General features: G+C 41.8%; 1 protein-coding gene across 1 annotated transcript in view; it reads right to left on the bottom strand.

Annotated features, from left to right (window-relative positions):
- The window catches only part of LOC139764052 (2',5'-phosphodiesterase 12), a 213,006-nt gene that overhangs the window by 22,015 nt on the left and 167,681 nt on the right, over positions 1 to 23,310 (bottom strand). Inside the window, exon 7 of the mRNA XM_071690508.1 lies at positions 21,482 to 21,602. Coding sequence (XP_071546609.1) covers positions 21,482 to 21,602 — 121 coding nt within the window. The remainder of the gene's footprint in view (positions 1 to 21,481; positions 21,603 to 23,310) is intronic.

Here is a 23,310-nt window from a genome sequence, read left to right on the forward strand (position 1 = left end):
GGATTGAACCAGGGCATGTGAAGCGTCTGGGGTAAACCATGGAAAGGTCTGTGTGGCCTCGATGTGGAAAAGGAGCTGTGCATTACACATGATAGCTAGAGACTGAATGTGAAAAAATGTGGCCATTTTTGTCTATTCCTGGCATCATTTTCTGTGTGGCGGGTGTCATTAGGAAGGGATGAAGGCAGCAAGTACGGATATGTACATGTGTATATATGTCTGTATATGTATATGTGAGAGACTATCAGTAAATTTTAGGGAGAATAAAAAGATGTTCTGGAAGGAGGTAAATAGGGTGCGTAAGACAAGGGAGCAAATGGGAACTTCAGTGAAGGGCGTAAATGGGGAGGTGATAACAAGTAGCGGTGATGTGAGAAGGAGATGGAATGAGTATTTTGAAGGTTTGTTGAATGTGTCTGATGACAGAGTGGCAGATATAGGGTGTTTTGGTCGAGGTGGTGTGCAAAGTGAGAGGGTTAGGGAAAATGATTTGGTAAACAGAGAAGAGGTAGTAAAAGCTTTGCGGAAGATGAAAGCCGGCAAGGCAGCAGGTTTGGATGGTATTGCAGTGGAATTTATTAAGAAAGGGGGTGACTGTATTGTTGACTGGTTGGTAAGGTTATTTAATGTATGTATGACTCATGGTGAGGTGCCTGAGGATTGGCGGAATGCGTGCATAGTGCCATTGTACAAAGGCAAAGGGGATAAGAGTGAGTGCTCAAATTACAGAGGTATAAGTTTGTTGAGTATTCCTGGTAAATTATATGGGAGGGTATTGATTGAGAGGGTGAAGGCATGTACAGAGCATCAGATTGGGGAAGAGCAGTGCGGTTTCAGAAGTGGTAGAGGATGTGTGGATCAGGTGTTTGCTTTGAAGAATGTATGTGAGAAATACTTAGAAAAGCAAATGGATTTGTATGTAGCATTTATGGATCTGGAGAAGGCATATGATAGAGTTGATAGAGATGCTCTGTGGAAGGTATTAAGAATATATGGTGTGGGAGGCAAGTTGTTAGAAGCAGTGAAAAGTTTTTATCGAGGATGTAAGGCATGTGTACGTGTAGGAAGAGAGGAAAGTGATTGGTTCTCAGTGAATGTAGGTTTGCGGCAGGGGTGTGTGATGTCTCCATGGTTGTTTAATTTGTTTATGGATGGGGTTGTAAGGGAGGTAAATGCAAGAGTCCTGGAAAGAGGGGCAAGTATGAAGTCTGTTGGGGATGAGAGAGCTTGGGAAGTGAGTCAGTTGTTGTTCGCTGATGATACAGCGCTGGTGGCTGATTCATGTGAGAAACTGCAGAAGCTGGTGACTGAGTTTGGTAAAGTGTGTGGAAGAAGAAAGTTGAGAGTAAATGTGAATAAGAGCAAGGTTATTAGGTACAGTAGGGGTGAGGGCCAAGTCAATTGGGAGGTGAGTTTGAATGGAGAAAAACTGGAGGAAGTGAAGTGTTTTAGATATCTGGGAGTGGATCTGTCAGCGGATGGAACCATGGAAGCAGAAGTGGATCATAGGGTGGGGGAGGGGGCGAAAATTTTGGGAGCCTTGAAAAATGTGTGGAAGTCGAGAACATTATCTCGGAAAGCAAAAATGGGTATGTTTGAGGGAATAGTGGTTCCAACAATGTTGTATGGTTGCGAGGCGTGGGCTATGGATAGAGATGTGCGCAGGAGGATGGATGTGCTGGAAATGAGATGTTTGAGGACAATGTGTGGTGTGAGGTGGTTTGATCGAGTAAGTAACGTAAGGGTAAGAGAGATGTGTGGAAATAAAAAGAGCGTGGTTGAGAGAGCAGAAGAGGGTGTTTTGAAATGGTTTGGGCACATGGAGAGAATGAGTGAGGAGAGATTGACCAAGAGGATATATGTGTCGGAGGTGGAGGGAACGAGGAGAAGAGGGAGACCAAATTGGAGGTGGAAAGATGGAGTGAAAAAGATTTTGTGTGATCGGGGCCTGAACATGCAGGAGGGTGAAAGGAGGGCAAGAAATAGAGTGAATTGGAGTCATGTGGTATACAGGGGTTGACGTGCTGTCAGTGGATTGAAGCAAGGCATGTGAAGCGTCTGGGGTAAACCATGGAAAGCTGTGTAGGTATGTATATTTGCGTGTGTGGACGTGTGTATGTACATGTGTATGGGGGGGGGCATTTCTTTCGTCTGTTTCCTTGCGCTACCTCGCAAACGCGGGAGACAGCGACAAAGTATAAAAAAAAAAAAAAAAAAAAAAAAAAAAAAAAAAAAAAACATATGTATACGTTGAATTGTATATGCATATATATGTGCGTGTGTGGGCTGTTATGTATATACATGTGTATGTGGGTAGGTTGGGCCATTCTTGTCTGTTTCCTTGAGCAACCTTGCTAATGCAGGAGACAGCAGTTAAGCATAATAAAAAAATAAATAAATGATATATATTTATCATTACATGACAGCTAGACACTGAGTGTGAACAAATGGGGCCTTTGTTGTCTTTTCCAAGCGCTACCTCGCACACATGGGGGGGCAGGGGGTTGTTATTCGATGTGTCGCGAGGTGGTGATGGGAATAAATAAAGGCAGACGGTATGAATTATGTACATGTGTATATATGAATATGTCAGTGTGTGTGTATATATATGTGTGCATTGAGATGTATAGGTATGTATATTTGCATGTGTGGACGTGTATGTATATACATGTGTATGTGGGTGGGTTGGGCCATTCTTTCGTCTGTTTCCATGCGCTACCTCGCAAACGCAGGAGACAGCGACAAAGAAAAAAAAAAAAAGGAGGTAAATAAAGTGCGTAAGACAAGGGAGCAAATGGGAACTTCAGTGAAAGGCGCAAATGGGGAGGTGATAACAAGTAGTGGTGATGTGAGAAGGAGATGGAGTGAGTATTTTGAAGGTCTGTTGAATGTGTTTGATGATAGAGTGGCAGATATAGGGTGTTTTGGTCGAGGTGGTGTGCAAAGTGAGAGGGTTAGGGAAAATGATTTGGTAAACAGATAAGAGGTAGTGAAAGCTTTGCGGAAGATGAAAGCCGGCAAGGCAGCAGGTTTGGATGGTATTGCAGTGGAATTTATAAAAAAAGGGGGTGACTGTATTGTTGACTGGTTGGTAAGGTTATTTAATGTATGTATGACTCATGGTGAGGTGCCTGAGGATTGGCGGAATGCGTGCATAGTGCCATTGTATAAAGGCAAAGGGGATAAGAGTGAGTGCTCAAATTACAGAGTTATAAGTTTGTTGAGTATTCCTGGTAAATTATATGGGAGGGTATTGATTGAGAGGGTGAAGGCATGTACAGAGCATCAGATTGGGGAAGAGCAGTGTGGTTTCAGAAGTGGTAGAGGATGTGTGGATCAGGTGTTTGCTTTGAAGAATGTATGTGAGAAATACTTAGAAAAGCAAATGGATCTGTATGTAGCATTTATGGATCTGGAGAAGGCATATGATAGAGTTGATAGAGATGCTCTGTGGAAGGTATTAAGAATATATGGTGTGGGAGGAAAGTTGTTAGAAGCAGTGAAAAGTTTTTATCGAGGATGTAAGGCATGTGTACGTGTAGGAAGAGAGGAAAGTGATTGGTTCTCAGTGAATGTAGGTTTGCGGCAGGGGTGTGTGATGTCTCCATGGCTGTTTAATTTGTTTATGGATGGGGTTGTTAGGGAGGTAAATGCAAGAGTTTTGGAAAGAGGGGCAAGTATGAAGTCTGTTGGGGATGAGAGAGCTTGGGAAGTGAGTCAGTTGTTGTTCGCTGATGATACAGCGCTGGTGGCTGATTCATGTGAGAAACTGCAGAAGCTGGTGACTGAGTTTGGTAAAGTGTGTGGAAGAAGAAAGTTAAGAGTAAATGTGAATAAGAGCAAGGTTATTAGGTACAGTAGGGTTGAGGGTCAAGTCAATTGGGAGGTGAGTTTGAATGGAGAAAAACTGGAGGAAGTGAAGTGTTTTAGATATCTGGGAGTGGATCTGGCAGCGGATGGAACCATGGAAGCGGAAGTGGATCATAGGGTGGGGGAGGGGGCGAAAATTCTGGAAGTCGAGAACATTATCTCGGAAAGCAAAAATGGGTATGTTTGAAGGAATAGTGGTTCCAACAATGTTGTACGGTTGCGAGGCGTGGGCTATGGATAGAGTTGTGCGCAGGAGGATGGATGTGCTGGAAATGAGATGTTTGAGGACAATGTGTGGTGTGAGGTGGTTTGATCGAGTGAGTAATGTAAGGGTAAGAGAGATGTGTGGAAATAAAAAGAGCGTGGTTGAGAGAGCAGAAGAGGGTGTTTTGAAGTGGTTTGGGCACATGGAGAGGATGAGTGAGGAAAGATTGACCAAGAGGATATATGTGTCGGAGGTGGAGGGAACAAGGAGAAGAGGGAGACCAAATTGGAGGTGGAAAGATGGAGTGAAAAAGATTTTGTGTGATCGGGGCCTGAACATGCAGGAGGGTGAAAGGAGGGCAAGGAATAGAGTGAATTGGAGCGATGTTGTATACCGGGGTTGACGTGCTGTCAGTGGATTGAATCAAGGCATGTGAAGCGTCTGGGGTAAACCATGGAAAGCTGTGTAGGTATGTATATTTGCGTGTGTGGACGTATGTATATACATGTGTATGGGGGTGGGTTGGGACATTTCTTTCGTCTGTTTCCTTGCGCTACCTCGCAAACGCGGGAGACCGGCAAAAAAAAAAATATATATATATTTGTATGTAGCATTTATGGATCTGGAGAAGGCATATGACAGAGTTGATAGAGATGCTCTGTGGAAGGTATTAAGAATATATGGTGTGGGAGGAAAGTTGTTAGAAGCAGTGAAAAGTTTTTATCGAGGATGTAAGGCATGTGTACGTGTAGGAAGAGAGGAAAGTGATTGGTTCTCAGTGAATGTAGGTTTGCGGCAGGGGTGTGTGATGTCTCCATGGTTGTTTAATTTGTTTATGGATGGGGTTGTTAGGGAGGTGAATGCAAGAGTTTTGGAAAGAGGGGCAAGTATGCAGTCTGTTGTGGATGAGAGAGCTTGGGAAGTGAGTCAGTTTTTGTTCGCTGATGATACAGCGCTGGTGGCAGATTCATGTGAGAAACTGCAGAAGCTGGTGACTGAGTTTGGTAAAGTATGTGAAAGAAGAAAGTTAACAGTAAATGTGAATAAGAGCAAGGTTATTACATACAGTATGGTTGAGGGTCAAGTCGATTGGGAAGTAAGCTTGAATGGAGAAAAACTGGAGTAAGTGAAGTGTTTTAGGTATCTGGAAGTGGATTTGGCAGCAGATGGAAACATGGAAGTAGAAGTGAATCATAGGGTGGGGGAGGGGGCGAAAGTTCTGGGAGCGTTGAAGAATATGTTGAAGTTGAGAACATTATCTCGGAAAGCAAAAATGTGTATATTTTAAGGAATAGTGGTTCCACTCTCTTCCTACCCATACACATGCCTTAAATCCTCGATAAAAACTTTTCACTGCTTCTAACAACTTGCTTCCCACACCATATATTCTTAATATCTTCCACAGAGCATCTTTATCAACTCTGTCATATGCCTTCTCCACATCCATAAATGCTACATACAAATCCATTTATTCTTCCAAGTATTTCTCACATACATTCTTCAAAGCAAACACCTGATCCACACATCCTCTACCACTTCTGAAACCACATTGCTCTTCCCCAATCTGTTGCTCTGTACATGCCTTCACCCTCTCAATCAATACCCTCCCATATAATATCCCAGGAATACTCAATAAACTTATACCTCTGTAATTTGAGCACTCACTTTTATCCCCTTTGCCTTTGTACAATGGCACAATGCAAGCATTCTGCCAATCCTCAGACACCTCACCATGAATCATACATACATTAAATAACCAAACCATCCAGTCAATAATACAGTCAACCCCATTTTTAATAAATTCCACTGCAATACCATTGAAACCCACCACTTTGCTGGCTTTCATCTTCCGCAAAGCTTGTACTACCTCTTCTCAGTTCACCAAATCATTTTTCCCTAACCCTCTCACTTTGCACACCACCTCGACCAAAACACCCTATATCTGCCACTCTATCATCAAACACATTCAACAAACCTTCAAAATACTCACTCCATCTCCTCACATCACCACTACTTGTTATCACCTACCCATTAGCCCCCTTCACTGAAGTTCCCATTTGTTCCCTTGTCTTATGCACTTTATTTACCTCCTTCCAAAACATCTCTTTATTCTCCATAAAATTTAATGATACTCTCTCACCCCAACTCTCATTTGCCCTCTTTTTCACCTCTTGCACTTTTCTCTTGACCTCCTGCCTCTTTCTTATATAAGTCTCCCAGTCATTTGCATTATTTCTTTGCAAAAATTGTCCAAATGCCTTTCTCTTCTCTTTCAGTAATAATCTTACTTCTTAATCCCACCACTCACTACCCTTTCTAATCTGCCCACCTCCCATGCTTCACATGCCAAAAGCATAATTTGTGCAAGCCATCACTGCTTCCCTAAATACAACCCATTCCTCCCTCACTCCCCTTAACTCCTTTGTTCTCACCTTTTTCCATTCTGTACTCAGTCTCTCCTGGTACTTCCTCACACAACTCTCCTTCCCAAACTCACTTACTCTCACCACTCTTTTCACCCAAACATTTTCTCTTCTTTTCTGAAAACCCCTACAAATTTTCACCTTCGCCTCCAAGAGATAATGATCAGGTATCCCCTCCAGTTGCACCTCCCAGCAAATTAATATCCAAAAGTCTCTCTTTTCGCGCCTATTAATTAACACGCCATCCAATGACGCTCTTTGGCAATCTCTCCTATTTATATATGTATACTTATATATATATCTCTCTTTTTAAACCAGGTATTCCTAATCAACAATCCTTTATCAGCACATAAATCAACAACTCTTCACCATTTCCATTTACAACACTGAACACCCCATGTACACCAATTATTCCCTAAACTGCCACATTACTCACCATTGCATTCAAATCACCCATCACTATAATCCGGACTCGTATATCAAAACTACTAACACACTCACTCATGATCTTTCTTCTCATGCTCAAGTGCATATGCACCAATAATCACCCATCTCTCTCCATCAACTTTCAGTTTTACCCATATCAATCTAGAGTTTACTATCTTACACTATCACATACTCCCACCACTCCTGTTTCAGGAGTAGTGCTACTCCTTCCCTTGCTCTTGTCCTCTCACTAACCCCTGAATTTACTCCCAAGACATTCCCAAACCACTCTTCCCCTTTAACCTTGACCTTCGTTTCATTCAAAGCCAAAACATCCAGGTTCCTTTCCTCAAACATACTACTTATCTTTCCTTTTTCCTCATCTTGGTTACATCCACACACATTTCACACCCCATTCTCAGCCTTCGAGGAGGATAAGCACTCCCTGCATAACTCGTTCTTCTGTTTCCCCTTTTAGAAAGTTAAAATACAAGGAGGGGAGGGTTTCCAGCCCCCAGCTCCCATCCCCTTTAGTCGCCTTCTATGACACATGCAGAATGCATATATACATACCCATACATCTCAATGTACACATATATATACACGCACACACACATACATATATACACATGCACACAATTCACACTGTCTGCCTTTATTCATTCCCATTGCCACCTCGCCACACATGGAATAACATCCCCCTCCCCCCTCATGTATGCGAGGTAGCGCTAAAAAAAGACAACAAAGGCACCATTCGTTCACACTCAGTCTCTAGCTGTCATGCAATAATGCCCAAAACCACAGCTCCCTTTCCACATTCAGGCCCCACAGAACTTTCCATGGTTTACCCCAGACGCTTCAAGTGCCCTGATTCAATCCATTGACAGCACGTCGACCTCGGCATACCACATCGACCCAATTCATTCTATTCCTTGCCCTCCTTTCACCCTCCTGCATGTTCAGGCCCCGATCACTCAAAATCTTTTTCACTCCATCTTTCCACCTCCAATTTGGTCTCCCACTTCTCCTCGTTCCCTCCACCTCTGACACATATATCCTCTTGGTCAATCTTTCCTCACTCATTCTCTCCATGTGCCCAAACCATTTCAAAACACCCTCTTCTGCTCTCTCAACCACGCTCTTTTTATTTCCACACATCTCTCTTACCCTTACGTTACTTACTCGATCAAACCACCTCACACCACACATTGTCCTCAAACATCTCATTTCCAGCACATCCACCCTCCTGAGCACAGCTCTATCCATAGCCCACGCCTCACAACCATACAACATTGTTGGAAACACTATTCCTTCAAACATACCCATATTTGCTTTCCGAGATAATGTTCTCGACTTCCACACATTCTTCAAGGCTCCCAGGAATTTCGCCCCCTCACCCACCCTATGATTCACTTCCGCTTCCATGATTCCATCCGCTGCCAGATCCACTCCCAGATATCTAAAACACTTTACTTCCTCCAGTTTTTCTCCATTCAAACTTACCTCCCAATTGACTTGACCCTCAACCCTACTGTACCTAATAACCTTGCTCTTATTCACATTTATTCTTAACTTTCTTCTTTCACACACTTTACCAAACTCAGTCACCAGCTTCTGCAGTTTCTCACATGAATCAGCCACCAGCGCTGTATCATCAGCGAACAACAACTTACTCACTTCCCAAGCTCTCTCATCCACAACAGACTTCATACTTGCCCCTCTTTCCAAAACTCTTGCATTCACCTCCCTAACAACCCCATCCAAAAACAAATTAAACAACCATGAAGACATCACACACCCCTGCCGCAAACCTACATTCACTGAGAACCAATCACTTTCCTCTCTTCCTACACGTACACATGCCTTACATCCTCAATAAAAACTTTTCACTGCTTCTAACAACTTGCCTCCCACACCATATATTCTTAATACCTTCCACAGAGCATCTCTATCAACTCTATCATATGCCTTCTCCAGATCCATAAATGCTACATACAAATCCATTTGCTTTTCTAAGTATTTCTCACATACATTCTTCAAAGCAAACACCTAATCCGCACATCCTCTAAAACTTCTGAAACCACACTGCTCTTCCCCAATCTGATGCTCTGTACATGCCTTCACCCTCTCAATCAATACCCTCCCATATAATTTACCAGGAATGCTGAACAAACTTATACCTCTGTAATTTGAGCACTCACTCATATCCCCTTTGCCTCTGTACAATATCACTAATATATATATATATATATATATATATATATATATATATATATATATATATATATATATATATACAGAGCATCAGATTGGGGAAGAGCAGTGTGGTTTCAGAAGTGGTAGAGGATGTGTGGATCAGGTGTTTGCCTTGAAGAATGTATGTGAGAAATACTTAGAAAAGCAAATGGATTTGTATGTAGCATTTATGGATCTGGAGAAGGCATATGATAGAGTTGATAGAGATGCTCTGTGGAAGGTATTAAGAATATATGGTGTGGGAGGCAAGTTGTTAGAAGCAGTGAAAAGTTTTTATCGAGGATGTAAGGCATGTGTACGTGTAGGAAGAGAGGAAAGTGATTGGTTCTCAGTGAATGTAGGTTTGCGGCAGGGGTGTGTGATGTCTCCATGGTTGTTTAATTTGTTTATGGATGGGGTTGTTAGGGAGGTAAATGCAAGAGTTTTGGAAAGAGGGGCAAGTATGAAGTCTGTTGGGGATGAGAGAGCTTGGGAAGTGAGTCAGTTGTTGTTCGCTGATGATACAGCGCTGGTGGCGGATTCATGTGAGAAACTGCAGAAGCTGGTGACGGAGTTTGGTAAAGTGTGTGGAAGAAGAAAGTTAAGAGTAAATGTGAATAAGAGCAAGGTTATTAGGTACAGTAGGGTTGAGGGTCAAGTCAATTGGGAGGTGAGTTTGAATGGAGAAAAACTGGAGGAAGTGAAGTGTTTTAGATATCTGGGAGTGGATCTGTCAGCGGATGGAACCAAGGAAGCGGAAGTGGATCATAGGGTGGGGGAGGGGGCGAAAATTTTGGGAGCCTTGAAAAATGTGTGGAAGTCGAGAATATTATCCCGGAAAGCAAAAATGGGTATGTTTGAAGGAATAGTGGTTCCAACAATGTTGTATGGTTGCGAGGCGTGGGCTATGGATAGAGTTGTGCGCAGGAGGATGGATGTGCTGGAAATGAGATGTTTGAGGACAATGTGTGGTGTGAGGTGGTTTGATCGAGTAAGTAACGTAAGGGTAAGAGAGATGTGTGGAAATAAAAAGAGCGTGGTTGAGAGAGCAGAAGAGGGTGTTTTGAAATGGTTTGGGCACATGGAGAGAATGAGTGAGGAAAGATTGACCAAGAGGATATATGTGTCGGAGGTGGAGGGAACGAGGAGAAGAGGGAGACCAAATTGGAGGTGGAAAGATGGAGTGAAAAGGATTTTGTGTGATCGGGGCCTGAACATGCAGGAGGGTGAAAGGAGGGCAAGAAATAGAGTGAATTGGAGCGATGTGGTATACAGGGGTTGACGTGCTGTCAGTGGATTGAATCAAGGCATGTGAAGCGTCCGGGGTAAACCATGGAAAGCTGTGTAGGTATGTATATTTGCGTGTGTGGACGTGTGTATGTACATGTGTATGGGGGGGGGTTGGGCCATTTCTTTCGTCTGTTTCCTTGCGCTACCTCGCAAACGCGGGAGACAGCGACAAAGTATAAAAAAAAAAAAAAAAAAAAAAAATATATATATATAAACAACCATGGAGACATCACACACCCCTGCCGCAAACCTACATTCACTGAGAACCAATCACTTTCCTCTCTTCCTACACGTACACACGCCTTACATCCTCGATAAAAACTTTTCACTGCTTCTAACAACTTTCCTCCCACACCATATATTCTTAATACCTTCCACAGAGCATCTCTATCAACTCTATCATATGCCTTCTCCAGATCCATAAATGCTACATACAAATCCATTTGCTTTTCTAAGTATTTCTCACATACATTCTTCAAAGCAAACACCTGATCCACACATCCTCTACCACTTCTGAAACCACACTGCTCTTCCCCAATCTGATGCTCTGTACATGCCTTCACCCTCTCAATCAATACCCTCCCATATAATTTACCAGGAATACTGAACAAACTTATACCTCTGTAATTTGAGCACTCACTCTTATCCCCTTTGCCTTTGTACAATGGCACTATGCACGCATTCCGCCAATCCTCAGGCACCTTACCATGAGTCATACATATATTAAATAACCTTACCAACCAGTCAACAATACAGTCACCCCCTTTTTTAATAAATTCCACTGCAATACCATCCAAACCCGCTGCCTTGCCGGCTTTCATCTTCTGCAAAGCTTTCACTACCTCTTCTCTGTTTACCAGATCTTTTTCCCTAACCCTCTCACTTTGCACACCACCTCGACCAAAACACCCTATATCTGCCACTCTATCATCAAACACATTCAACAAACCTTCAAAATACTCACTCCATCTCCTTCTCACATCACCACTGTTTATGGATGGGGTTGTTAGGGAGGTAAATGCAAGAGTTTTGGAAAGAGGGGCAAGTATGAAGTCTGTTGGGGATGAGAGAGCTTGGGAAGTGAGTCAGTTGTTGTTCGCTGATGATACAGCGCTGGTGGCTGATTCATGTGAGAAACTGCAGAAGCTGGTGACTGAGTTTGGAAAAGTGTGTGGAAGAAGAAAGTTAAGAGTAAATGTGATTAAGAGCAAGGTTATTAGGTACAGTAGGGTTGAGGGTCAAGTCAATTGGGAGGAGAGTTTGAATGGAGAAAAACTGGAGGAAGTGAAGTGTTTTAGATATCTGGGAGTGGATCTGGCAGCGGATGGAACCATGGAAGCGGAAGTGGATCATAGGGTGGGGGAGGGGGCGAAAATTCTGGGGGCCTTGAAGAATGTGTGGAAGTCGAGAACATTATCTCGGAAAGCAAAAATGGGTATGTTTGAAGGAATAGTGGTTCCAACAATGTTGTATGGTTGCGAGGCGTGGGCTATGGATAGAGTTGTGCGCAGGAGGATGGATGTGCTGGAAATGAGATGTTTGAGGACAATGTGTGGTGTGAGGTGGTTTGATCGAGTGAGTAACGTAAGGGTAAGAGAGATGTGTGGAAATAAAAAGAGCGTGGTTGAGAGAGCAGAAGAGGGTGTTTTGAAGTGGTTTGGGCACATGGAGAGGATGAGTGAGGAAAGATTGACCAAGAGGATATATGTGTCGGAGGTGGAGGGAACAAGGAGAAGAGGGAGACCAAATTGGAGGTGGAAAGATGGAGTGAAAAAGATTTTGTGTGATCGGGGCCTGAACATGCAGGAGGGTGAAAGGAGGGCAAGGAATAGAGTGAATTGGAGCGATGTGGTATACCGGGGTTGACGTGCTGACAGTGGATTGAAGCAGGGCATGTGAAGCGTCCGGGGTAAACCATGGAAAGCTGTGTAGGTATGTATATTTGCGTGTGTGGACGTATGTATATATATGTGTATGGGGGGGGTTGGGCCATTTCTTTCGTCTGTTTCCTTGCGCTACCTCGCAAACGCGGGAGACAGCGACAAAGTATAATAAATAAATAATAAATATATATATATATATATATATATATATATATATATATTTTTTTTTTTTTTTTAATTTTCCAAAAGAAGGAACAGAGAAGGGGGCCAGGTGAGGGTATTCCCTCAAAGGCCCAGTCCTCTGTTCTTAACGCTACCTCGCTATCGCGGGAAATGGCGAATAGTATAAAAAAAAAAAAAATAAAAAAAAATATATATATATATATATATATATATATATATATATATATATATATATTTTTTTTTGCTTTGTCGCTGTCTCCCGCGTTTGCGAGGTAGCGCAAGGAAACAGACGAAAGAAATGGCCCAACCCACCCCCATACACATGTATATACATACGTCCACACACGCAAATATACATACCTACACAGCTTTCCATGGTTTACCCCAGACGCTTCACATGCCCTGCTTCAATCCACTGACAGCACGTCAACCCCGGTATACCACATCGCTCCAATTCACTCTATTCCTTGCCCTCCTTTCACCCTCCTGCATGTTCAGGCCCCGATCACACAAAATCTTTTTCACTCCATCTTTCCACCTCCAATTTGGTCTCCCTCTTCTCCTTGTTCCCTCCACCTCCGACACATATATCCTCTTGGTCATTCTTTCCTCACTCATTCTCTCCATGTGACCAAACCATTTCAAAACACCCTCTTCTGCTCTCTAAACCAAGCTCTTTTTATTTCCACACATCTCTCTTACCCTTACGTTACTTACTCGATCAAACCACCTCACACCACACATTGTCCTCAAACATCTCATTTCCAGCACATCCATCCTCCTGCGCACAACTCTATCCATAGCCCACGCCTCGCAACCATACAACATTGTTAGAACCACTATTCCTTCAAACATACCCATTTTTGCTTTCCGAGATAATGTTCTCGACTTCCACACATTCTTCAAGGCTCCCAGAATTTTTGCCCCCTCCCCCACCCTATGATCCACTTCCGCTTCCATGTTTCCATCTGCTGCCAGATCCACTCCCAGATATCTAAAACACTTCACTTCCTCCAGTTTTTCTCCATTCAAACTCACCTCCCAATTGACTTGACCCTCAACCCTACTGTACCTAATAACCTTGCTCTTATTCACATTTACTCTTAACTTTCTTCTTTCAAACACTTTACCAAACTCAGTCACCAGCTTCTGCAGTTTCTCACATGAATCAGCCACCAGCGCTGTATCATCAGCGAACAACAACTGACTCACTTCCCAAGCTCTCTCATCCCCAACAGACTTCATACTTGCCCCTCTTTCCAAAACTCTTGCATTCACCTCCCTAACAACCCCATCCATAAACAAATTAAACAACCATGGAGACATCACACACCCCTGCCGCAAACCTACATTCACTGAGAACTAATCACTTTCCTCTCTTCCTACACATACACATGCCTTACATCCTCGATAAAAACTTTTCACTGCTTCTAACAACTTGCCTCCCACACCATATATTCTTAATACCTTCCACAGAGCATCTCTATCAACTCTATCATATGCCTTCTCCAGATCCATAAATGCTACATACAAATCCATTTGCTTTTCTAAGTATTTCTCACATACATTCTTCAAAGCAAACACCTGATCCACACATCCTCTACCACTTCTGAAACCACACTGCTCTTCCCCAATCTGATGCTCTGTACATGCCTTCACCCTCTCAATCAATACCCTCCCATATAATTTACCAGGAATACTCAACAAACTTATACCTCTGTAATTTGAGCACTCACTCTTATCCCCTTTGCCTTTGTACAATGGCACTATGCACGCATTCCGCCAATCCTCAGGCACCTCACCATGAATCATACATACATTACATAACCTTACCAACCAGTCAACAATACAGTCACCCCCTTTTTTAATAAATTCCACTGCAATACCATTATGGTGAACAATATGGTGAACAATATGGTATGAATACTGCAATATAGAACAATTATGGTGAATGGTGAACAATATAAGTACTGCAACATATAAGTTACAGTGAATTGTGAACAATATGTTAAAAGTACTGTGACATGTATGGAAATAGTATTCGTAAACAAGATAGATACTGCAACATAAAACGATTATAGGGATTGTTGAAATATATAGCAGACATACTGTTACATATAACGATTCTAGTGATTGGTGAACTATATATTATAGATACGGTAACATATATAGATTTTATACTGATTGGTGAACAATTTAGTATAAGCCTTCCTGTGGAATCATTACAGTGCAGAATCATAAGTCATCTATATGTGGAAAAGGTTGCAACATAAAGCGAGTTTTAAACATTATAGTAGAAATATTGGAACATATATATATATATATATATATATATATATATATATATATATATATATATATATATATATATATGTATATATATATATATATATATATATATATATATATATATATATATATATATATATTTTTCTTTTTTTTTATACTATTCGCCATTTCCCGCGATAGCGAGGTAGCGTTAAGAACAGAGGACTAGGCCTTTGAGGGAACATCCTCACCTGGCCCCCTTCTCTACTCCTTCTTTTGGAAAATTAAAAAAAACGAGAGGGGAGGATTTCCAGCCCCCCGCTCCCTTCCTTTTTAGTCGCCTTCTACGACACGCAGGGAATACGTGGGAAGTATTCTTTCTCCCCTATCCCCAGGGATATATTATAAATATTTTTTTTTTTTTATACTTTGTCGCTGTCTCCCGCGTTTGCGAGAGAGCGCAAGGAAACAGACGAAAGAAATGGCCCAACCCCCCCCATACACATGTACATACATACGTCCACACACACAAATATACATACCTACACAGCTTTCCATGGTTTACCCCAGACGCTTCACATGCCTTGATTCAATCCACTGACAGCACGTCAACCCAGGTATGCAACATCGCTCCAATTCACTCTATTCATTGCCCTCTTTTCACCCTCCTGCATGTTCAGGCCCCGATCACACAAAATCTTTTTCACTCCATCTTTCCACCTCCAATTTGGTCTCCCTCTTCTCCTCGTTCCCTCCACCTCCGACACATATATTCTCTTGGTCAATCTTTCCTCACTCATTCTCTCCATGTGCCCGAACCATTTCAAAACACCCTCTTCTGCTCTCTCAACCACGCTCTTTTTATTTCCACACATCTCTCTTACCCTTACGTTACTTACTCGATCAAACCACCTCACACCACACATTGTCCTCAAACATCTCATTTCCAGCACATCCACCCTCCTGTGCACAACTCTATCCATAGCCCACGCCTCGCAACCATACAACATTGTTGGAAACACTATTCCTTCAAACATACCCATTTTTGCTTTCCGAGATAATGTTCTCGACTTCCACACATTCTTCAAGGCTCCCAGGATTTTCGCCCCCTCCCCCACCCTATGATCCACTTCCGCTTCCATGGTTCCATCCGCTGCCAGATCCACTCCCAGATATCTAAAACACTTCACTTCCTCCAGTTTTTCTCCATTCAAACTCACCTCCCAATTGACTTGACCCTCAACCCTACTGTACCTAATAACCTTGCTCTTATTCACATTTACTCTTAACTTTCTTCTTCCACACACTTTACCAAACTCAGTCACCAGCTTCTGCAGTTTCTCACATGAATCAGCCACCAGCGCTGTATCATCAGCGAACAACAACTGACTCACTTCCCAAGCTCTCTCATCCCCAACAGACTTCATACTTGCCCCTCTTTCCAAAACTCTTGCATTCACCTCCCTAACAACCCCATCCATAAACAAATTAAACAACCATGGAGACATCACACACCCCTGTCGCAAACCTACATTCACTGAGAACCAATCACTTTCCTCTCTTCCTACACGTACACATGCCTTACATCCTCGATAAAAACTTTTCACTGCTTCTAACAACTTTCCTCCCACACCATATATTCTTAATACCTTCCACAAAGCATCTCTATCAACTCTATCATATGCCTTCTCCAGATCCATAAATGCTACATACAAATCCATTTGCTTTTCTAAGTATTTCTCACATACATTCTTCAAAGCAAACACCTGATCCACACATCCTCTACCACTTCTGAAACCACACTGCTCTTCCCCAATCTGATGCTCTGTACATGCCTTCACCCTCTCAATCAATATCCTCCCATATAATTTACCAGGAATACTCAACAAACTTATACCTCTGTAATTTGAGCACTCACTCTTATCCCCTTTGACTTTGTACAATGGCACTATGCACGCATTCCGCCAATCCTCAGGCACCTCACCATGAGTCATACATACATTAAATAACCTTACCAACCAGTCAACAATACAGTCACCCCCTTTTTTAATAAATTCCACTGCAATACCATCCAAACCTGCTGCCTTGCCAGCTTTCATCTTCCGCAAAGCTTTTACTACCTCTTCTCTGTTTACCAAATCATTTTCCCTAACCCTCTCACTTTGCACACCACTTCGACCAAAACACCCTATATATATGTGTACGTGTAGGAAGAGAGGAAAGTGATTGGTTCTCAGTGAATGTAGGTTTGTGGCAGGGGTGTGTGATGTCTCCATGGTTGTTTAATTTGTTTATGGATGGGGTTGTTAGGGAGGTAAATGCAAGAGTCTTGGAAAGAGGGGCAAGTATGAAGTCTGTTGGGGATGAGAGAGCTTGGGAAGTGAGTCAGTTGTTGTTCGCTGATGATACAGCGCTGGTGGCGGATTCATGTGAGAAACTGCAGAAGCTGGTGACGGAGTTTGGTAAAGTGTGTGGAAGAAGAAAGTTAAGAGTAAATGTGAATAAGAGCAAGGTTATTAGGTACAGTAGGGTTGAGGGTCAAGTCAATTGGGAGGTGAGTTTGAATGGAGAAAAACTGGAGGAAGTGAAGTGTTTTAGATATCTGGGAGTGGATCTGTCAGCGGATGGAACCATGGAAGCGGAAGTGGATCATAGGGTGGGGGAGGGGGCGAAAATTTTGGGAGCCTTGAAAAATGTGTGGAAGTCGAGAACATTATCCCGGAAAGCAAAAATGGGTATGTTTGAAGGAATAGTAGTTCCAACAATGTTGTATGGTTGCGAGGCGTGGGCTATGGATAGAGTTGTGCGCAGGAGGATGGATGTGCTGGAAATAAGATGTTTGAGGACAATGTGTGGTGTGAGGTGGTTTGATCGAGTAAGTAACGTAAGGGTAAGAGAGATGTGTGGAAATAAAAAGAGCGTGGTTGAGAGAGCAGAAGAGGGTGTTTTGAAATGGTTTGGGCACATGGAGAGAATGAGTGAGGAAAGATTGACCAAGAGGATATATGTGTCGGAGGTGGGGGGAACGAGGAGAAGAGGGAGACCAAATTGGAGGTGGAAAGATGGAGTGAAAAGGATTTTGTGTGATCGGGGCCTGAATATGCAGGAGGGTGAAAGGAGGGCAAGGAATAGAGTGAATTGGAGCGATGTGGTATACAGGGGTTGACGTGCTGTCAGTGGATTGAATCAAGGCATGTGAAGCGTCCGGGGTAAACCATGGAAAGCTGTGTAGGTATGTATATTTGCGTGTGTGGACGTGTGTATGTACATGTGTATGGGGGGGGTTGGGCCATTTCTTTCGTCTGTTTCCTTGCGCTACCTCGCAAACGCGGGAGACAGCGACAAAGTATAAAAAAAAAAAAAAAAAAATATATATATATATATATATATATATATATATATATATATATATATATATATATATATATATATATATATATATATATATATATTTTTTTTCTACACGTAATCCAATAACGCTCTCTGGCCATCTCTCCTACTTACATAAGTATACTTATGTATATCTCGCTTTTTAAACCAGGTATTCCCAATCATCAGTCCTTTTTCAGCACATAAATCTACAAGCTCTTCACCATTTCCATTTACAACACTGAACACCCCATGTATACCAATTATTCCCTCAACTGCCACATTACTCACCTTTGCATTGAAATCACCCATCACTGTAACCCGGTCTCGTGCATCAAAACCACTAACACACTCATTCAGCTGCTCCCAAAACACTTGCCTCTCATGATCTTTCTTCTCATGCCCAGGTGTATATGCACCAATAATCACCCACCTCTCTCCATCAACTTTCAGTTTTACCCATATTAATCGAGAATTTACTTTCTTACATTCTATCACATAGTCCCACAACTCCTGTTTCAGGAGTATTGCTACTCCTTCCCTTGCTCTTGTCCTCTCACTAACCCCTGACTTTACTCCCCAGACATTCCCAAACCACTCTTCCCCTTTAACCTTGAGCTTCGTTTCACTCAGGGCCAAAACATCCAGGTTCCTTTCCTCAAACATACTACCTATCTCTCCTTTTTTCACATCTTGGTTACATCCACACACATTTAGGCACCCCACTCTGAGCCTTCGAGGAGGATGAGCACTCCCCGCGTGACTACTTCTTCTGTTTCCCATTTTAGAAAGTGGCATGAGAAGAGTGGGAGATGGGTTGATTAGAAAGGGTAGTGAGTGGTGGGATGAAGAAGTAAGAGTATTAGTGAAAGAGAAGAGAGAGGCATTTGGACGATTTTTGCAGGGAAAAAATGCAATTGAGTGGGAGATGTATAAAAGAAAGAGACAGGAGGTCAAGAGAAAGGTGCAAGAGGTGAAAAAAAGGGCAAATGAGAGTTGGGGTGAGAGAGTATCATTAAATTTTAGGGAGAATAAAAAGATGTTCTGGAAGGAGGTAAATAAAGTGCGTAAGACAAGGGAGCAAATGGGAACTTCAGTGAAAGGCGCAAATGGGGAGGTGATAACAAGTAGTGGTGATGTGAGAAGGAGATGGAGTGAGTATTTTGAAGGTTTGTTGAATGTGTTTGATGACAGAGTGGCAGATATAGGGTGTTTTGGTCGAGGTGGTGTGCAAAGTGAGAGGGTTGGGGAAAATGATTTGGCAAACAGAGAAGAGGTAGTGAAAGCTTTGCGGAAGATGAAAGCCGGCAAGGCAGCAGGTTTGGATGGTATTGCAGTGGAATTTATTAAAAAAGGGGGTGACTGTATTGTTGACCTGGTTGGTAAGGTTATTTAATGTATGTATGACTCATGGTGAGGTGCCTGAGGATTGGCGGAATGCGTGCATAGTGCCATTGTACAAAGGCAAAGGGGATAAGAGTGAGTGCTCAAATTACAGAGGTATAAGTTTGTTGAGTATTCCTGGTAAATTATATGGGAGGGTATTGATTGAGAGGGTGAAGGCATGTACAGAGCATCAGATTGGGGAAGAGCAGTGTGGTTTCAGAAGTGGTAGAGGATGTGTGGATCAGGTGTTTGCTTTGAAGAATGTATGTGAGAAATACTTAGAAAAGCAAATGGATTTGTATGTAGCATTTATGGATCTGGAGAAGGCATATGATAGAGTAGATAGATATGCTCTGTGGAAGGTATTAAGAATATATGGTGTGGGAGGAACACAAAACACCCTCTTCTGCTCTCTCAACCACACTCTTTTTATCAACACACATCTCTCTTACCCTATTATTACTTACTCGATCAAACCACCTCACACCACATATTGTCCTCAAACATCTCATTTCCAGCACATCCACCCTCCTCCGCACAACTCTATCCATAGCCCACGCCTTGCAACCATACAACATTGTTGGAACCACTATTCCTTCAAACATACCCATTTTTGCTTTCCGAGATAATGTTCTCGACTTCCATACATTCTTCAAGGCTCCCAGAACTTTCGCCCCCTCCCCTACCCTATGATTCACTTCCGCTTCCATGGTTCCATCCACTGCCAAATCCACTCCCAGATATCTAAAACACTTCACTTCCTCCAGTTTTTCTCCATTCAAACTTACCTCCCAACTGACTTGACCCTCAACCCTACTGTACCTAATAACCTTGCTTCTACACTTGCCCTAAATTATGTTGAAAACTACAGCTGTAACTCTATTAGTGAGTTACTCATATAATTTCTCAGTACTTTTATATGTCTTATGAGTAAACATTTTTAACATTTCATCTTTCTGAAATGTCCATAAATTGGAAATAATGCATCTGGTGGAGGTCAGGAACATAAACCATGCCCATCCACTCTAACTACAGTAAAGTTTCTTCACTTTGAATGGTTTACTTTAAATTATTTTTTCTAAACATGCATTCATCATTTACAGTGGTGGAGGCCAGTAAGAAAAAAAAAATTTCATACATATTCGCCATTTCCCGCATTAGCAAGGTAGCGTTGAGAACAGAGTACTGAGCCCTAGAGGAAATATCCTCACTTGGCCCCCGTCTCTGTTCCTTCTTTTTGAAAATTAAAAACGGAAGGGGAAGGACTTCTGACATCTCTGAACAAGAGAAGGAAATGTCCCAAGGTAAAGACAATGCTAGCAGATGAGAGCAAGAGTCAGCTAGTTTGTGCTCCAGAAATATGACCAAATGAGTAATGAGAGTTGGAAACTATCTCCCCATGAAGTTTAAGACCTGGGTGGGCTACAATGTTGTGTTAGATCTCTTATGAGTGAGCAGTAACAGGCCCCACAGATAATGTGTGGTTGAAGAAGGTAATATTCTAACAGAATTACACTGTTATATAAAATAAAATGATCTTTTCACTCCTTTTTTCTACATTAATAAACATTACAATATCATTTACAGTCTGTGAATTATCAAAGTTAAGCTTCAGATGAATGGTTCCTTAAACAATGATATTACTGCATAATTCATATACTCCTTTACATCATTATTCTCATTCAGGTTCTCACACATGCTGTAAGCAAGAATTCATGTATCTCAATCCTTTCCTTAACCATCTCACTAGATACTTGATTCAGTCTAAGAGTCTTACTGAATTTCATCATCTACTGTTTTCTTAAAGTCCTTAATTCTGATCCATCTCTTGCATTCACCAAAGACAATGTAAAAATAATGACAACCTTTAGTCAGATACAAACAACATATCAGTACAAATCAATAAAATTATAAACAACAAAAATATTCTGCTTTACACTTACTGCTACTCCAATCAATGTCCTCAAAATCAATAAGTTGTGTGGTCATGAGTCTATACACTCCAAACTCAGGTGTGCTGTTGAAGTCTCCACAAAAGAGTAATGCCACCTCTTTATCAGGATGCTGAAAAATATAAGTTTTGAAGGATGAAGTACCATTACCTAACCAAAGCAGGCCCTTATGGCCATCTGAAAAAGCACTTGGTCAGCATGAGTTACAATACTGTTCATCCCTCAAATCAGGGTGCATCTGAGAGAATATACCCTCTTCAATCACCATAATACTGATGATGCTGGCAAATCTTTTATGGGAAATAATAACTACACAGCAACCCAACCAGGTCAAAGACATGATGATGTGTAGACAAGTTAGTGCTAGGTGACCAACCACCACTTATCACTCACATTTGGAGTCAGTGCCTCTGGTCTGTTAATGCCAGAACTCAAGATATAGTTCTTCAAAGAGGATATAGGGGAAGGAAGGGAAGGAAAAATAAAATGATGCTCACAGGGTTAAGCTTATGGAAGAAAATTGGCTTTTCATCCTTCAACTGAACACCTATATCTTTTTTTCTTATGGAAAAGCATTATAAGCATTTGACAGCATACTCACACAAGGGAGGAGAAGTATAAGGAAAAGCTTTGAGAAAAATTTCAAAAAGGGCCTATGCTTAAGGACAACTCAGCCTCTGCTCTGTACCATCCTCATCTCAGGATGGCATACTCAAAGCCACTCAAAGAAGTTCAACTAAACCTAAAGGGAGATATAATTAAATACATATACTGTAATTGAAAAATACTACAGACCTCTCTTGTTAATCTCATCCTATGGAAAATTTCTGAGGAAAGTCAAAGTGGAGGCCACTCTCCTTACATCATGAGTTCTGGACAACAGCCCTAGTTGACACAGAAAAACCAGCTTCTTGATCCAATAGAAAATCCTCACAACAGGTAAATCTATAGCTATGAAGAATGAGCTGCATGAGTTAAGTGGTCAAGTGTTACATATGACAAGGAAAGATTGCATATTTTGTGGACAAAAAGCCAGTAATCCACATGCTAATGAGGCAGAAAGAAAAGACAGCTACCTAGGTCAGAGGAATGCAACTTGACGACCACTATTCTGTGAGACTAAGGATATTCTCAGGGGATATGACAAGACATAAGGGATCATATTCCACACTAGAAACTTTACATGGTTGTATCAGGATGGGTTATTCCTCAAGTCAACTATCTCATTTTCGGCAGGAAACTTTGTTTGGATAATTGTTACTAAAAAAAAAGATGATCCTTGAATTTTAGCACACTCAGTGTTTGGACAATACACTTAGAACAGTACCCACACTACTCTAAAGGGATCATATTCCACACTAGAAACTTTACATGGTTGTATCAGGATGGGTTATTCCTCAAGTCAACTATCTCATTTTCGGCAGGAAACTTTGTTTGGATAATTGTTACTAAAAAAAAAGATGATCCTTGAATTTTAGCACACTCAGTGTTTGGACAATACACTTAGAACAGTACCTAGCTAAAGTATGATACAACAAAAAAGTATAAACAAAAATCATAAACCTTTTTTTTTTGCTTTAGTGATGACACAGAAACTGAAACAAACAAACAATGGCTTTATTTGAAAACATCCAGTCCCTAGCTCTCATGTATAATGTAATGAAACCAAACCAAAACAAGCCCCACACTACTCTAAAGTTTAATTTGACAATTTCAAATGTCCAGGGTCCTTCAATTAATAGCACATCATCCACAATATACCGCACTACTCCAACTCATTCTATCTAATACATGCCTTTAACCCTTCAGAATGTTGAAGC

This window comes from Panulirus ornatus, chromosome 48 (assembly GCF_036320965.1).
Source record: "Panulirus ornatus isolate Po-2019 chromosome 48, ASM3632096v1, whole genome shotgun sequence".
Lineage (NCBI taxonomy): Eukaryota > Metazoa > Arthropoda > Malacostraca > Decapoda > Palinuridae > Panulirus > Panulirus ornatus.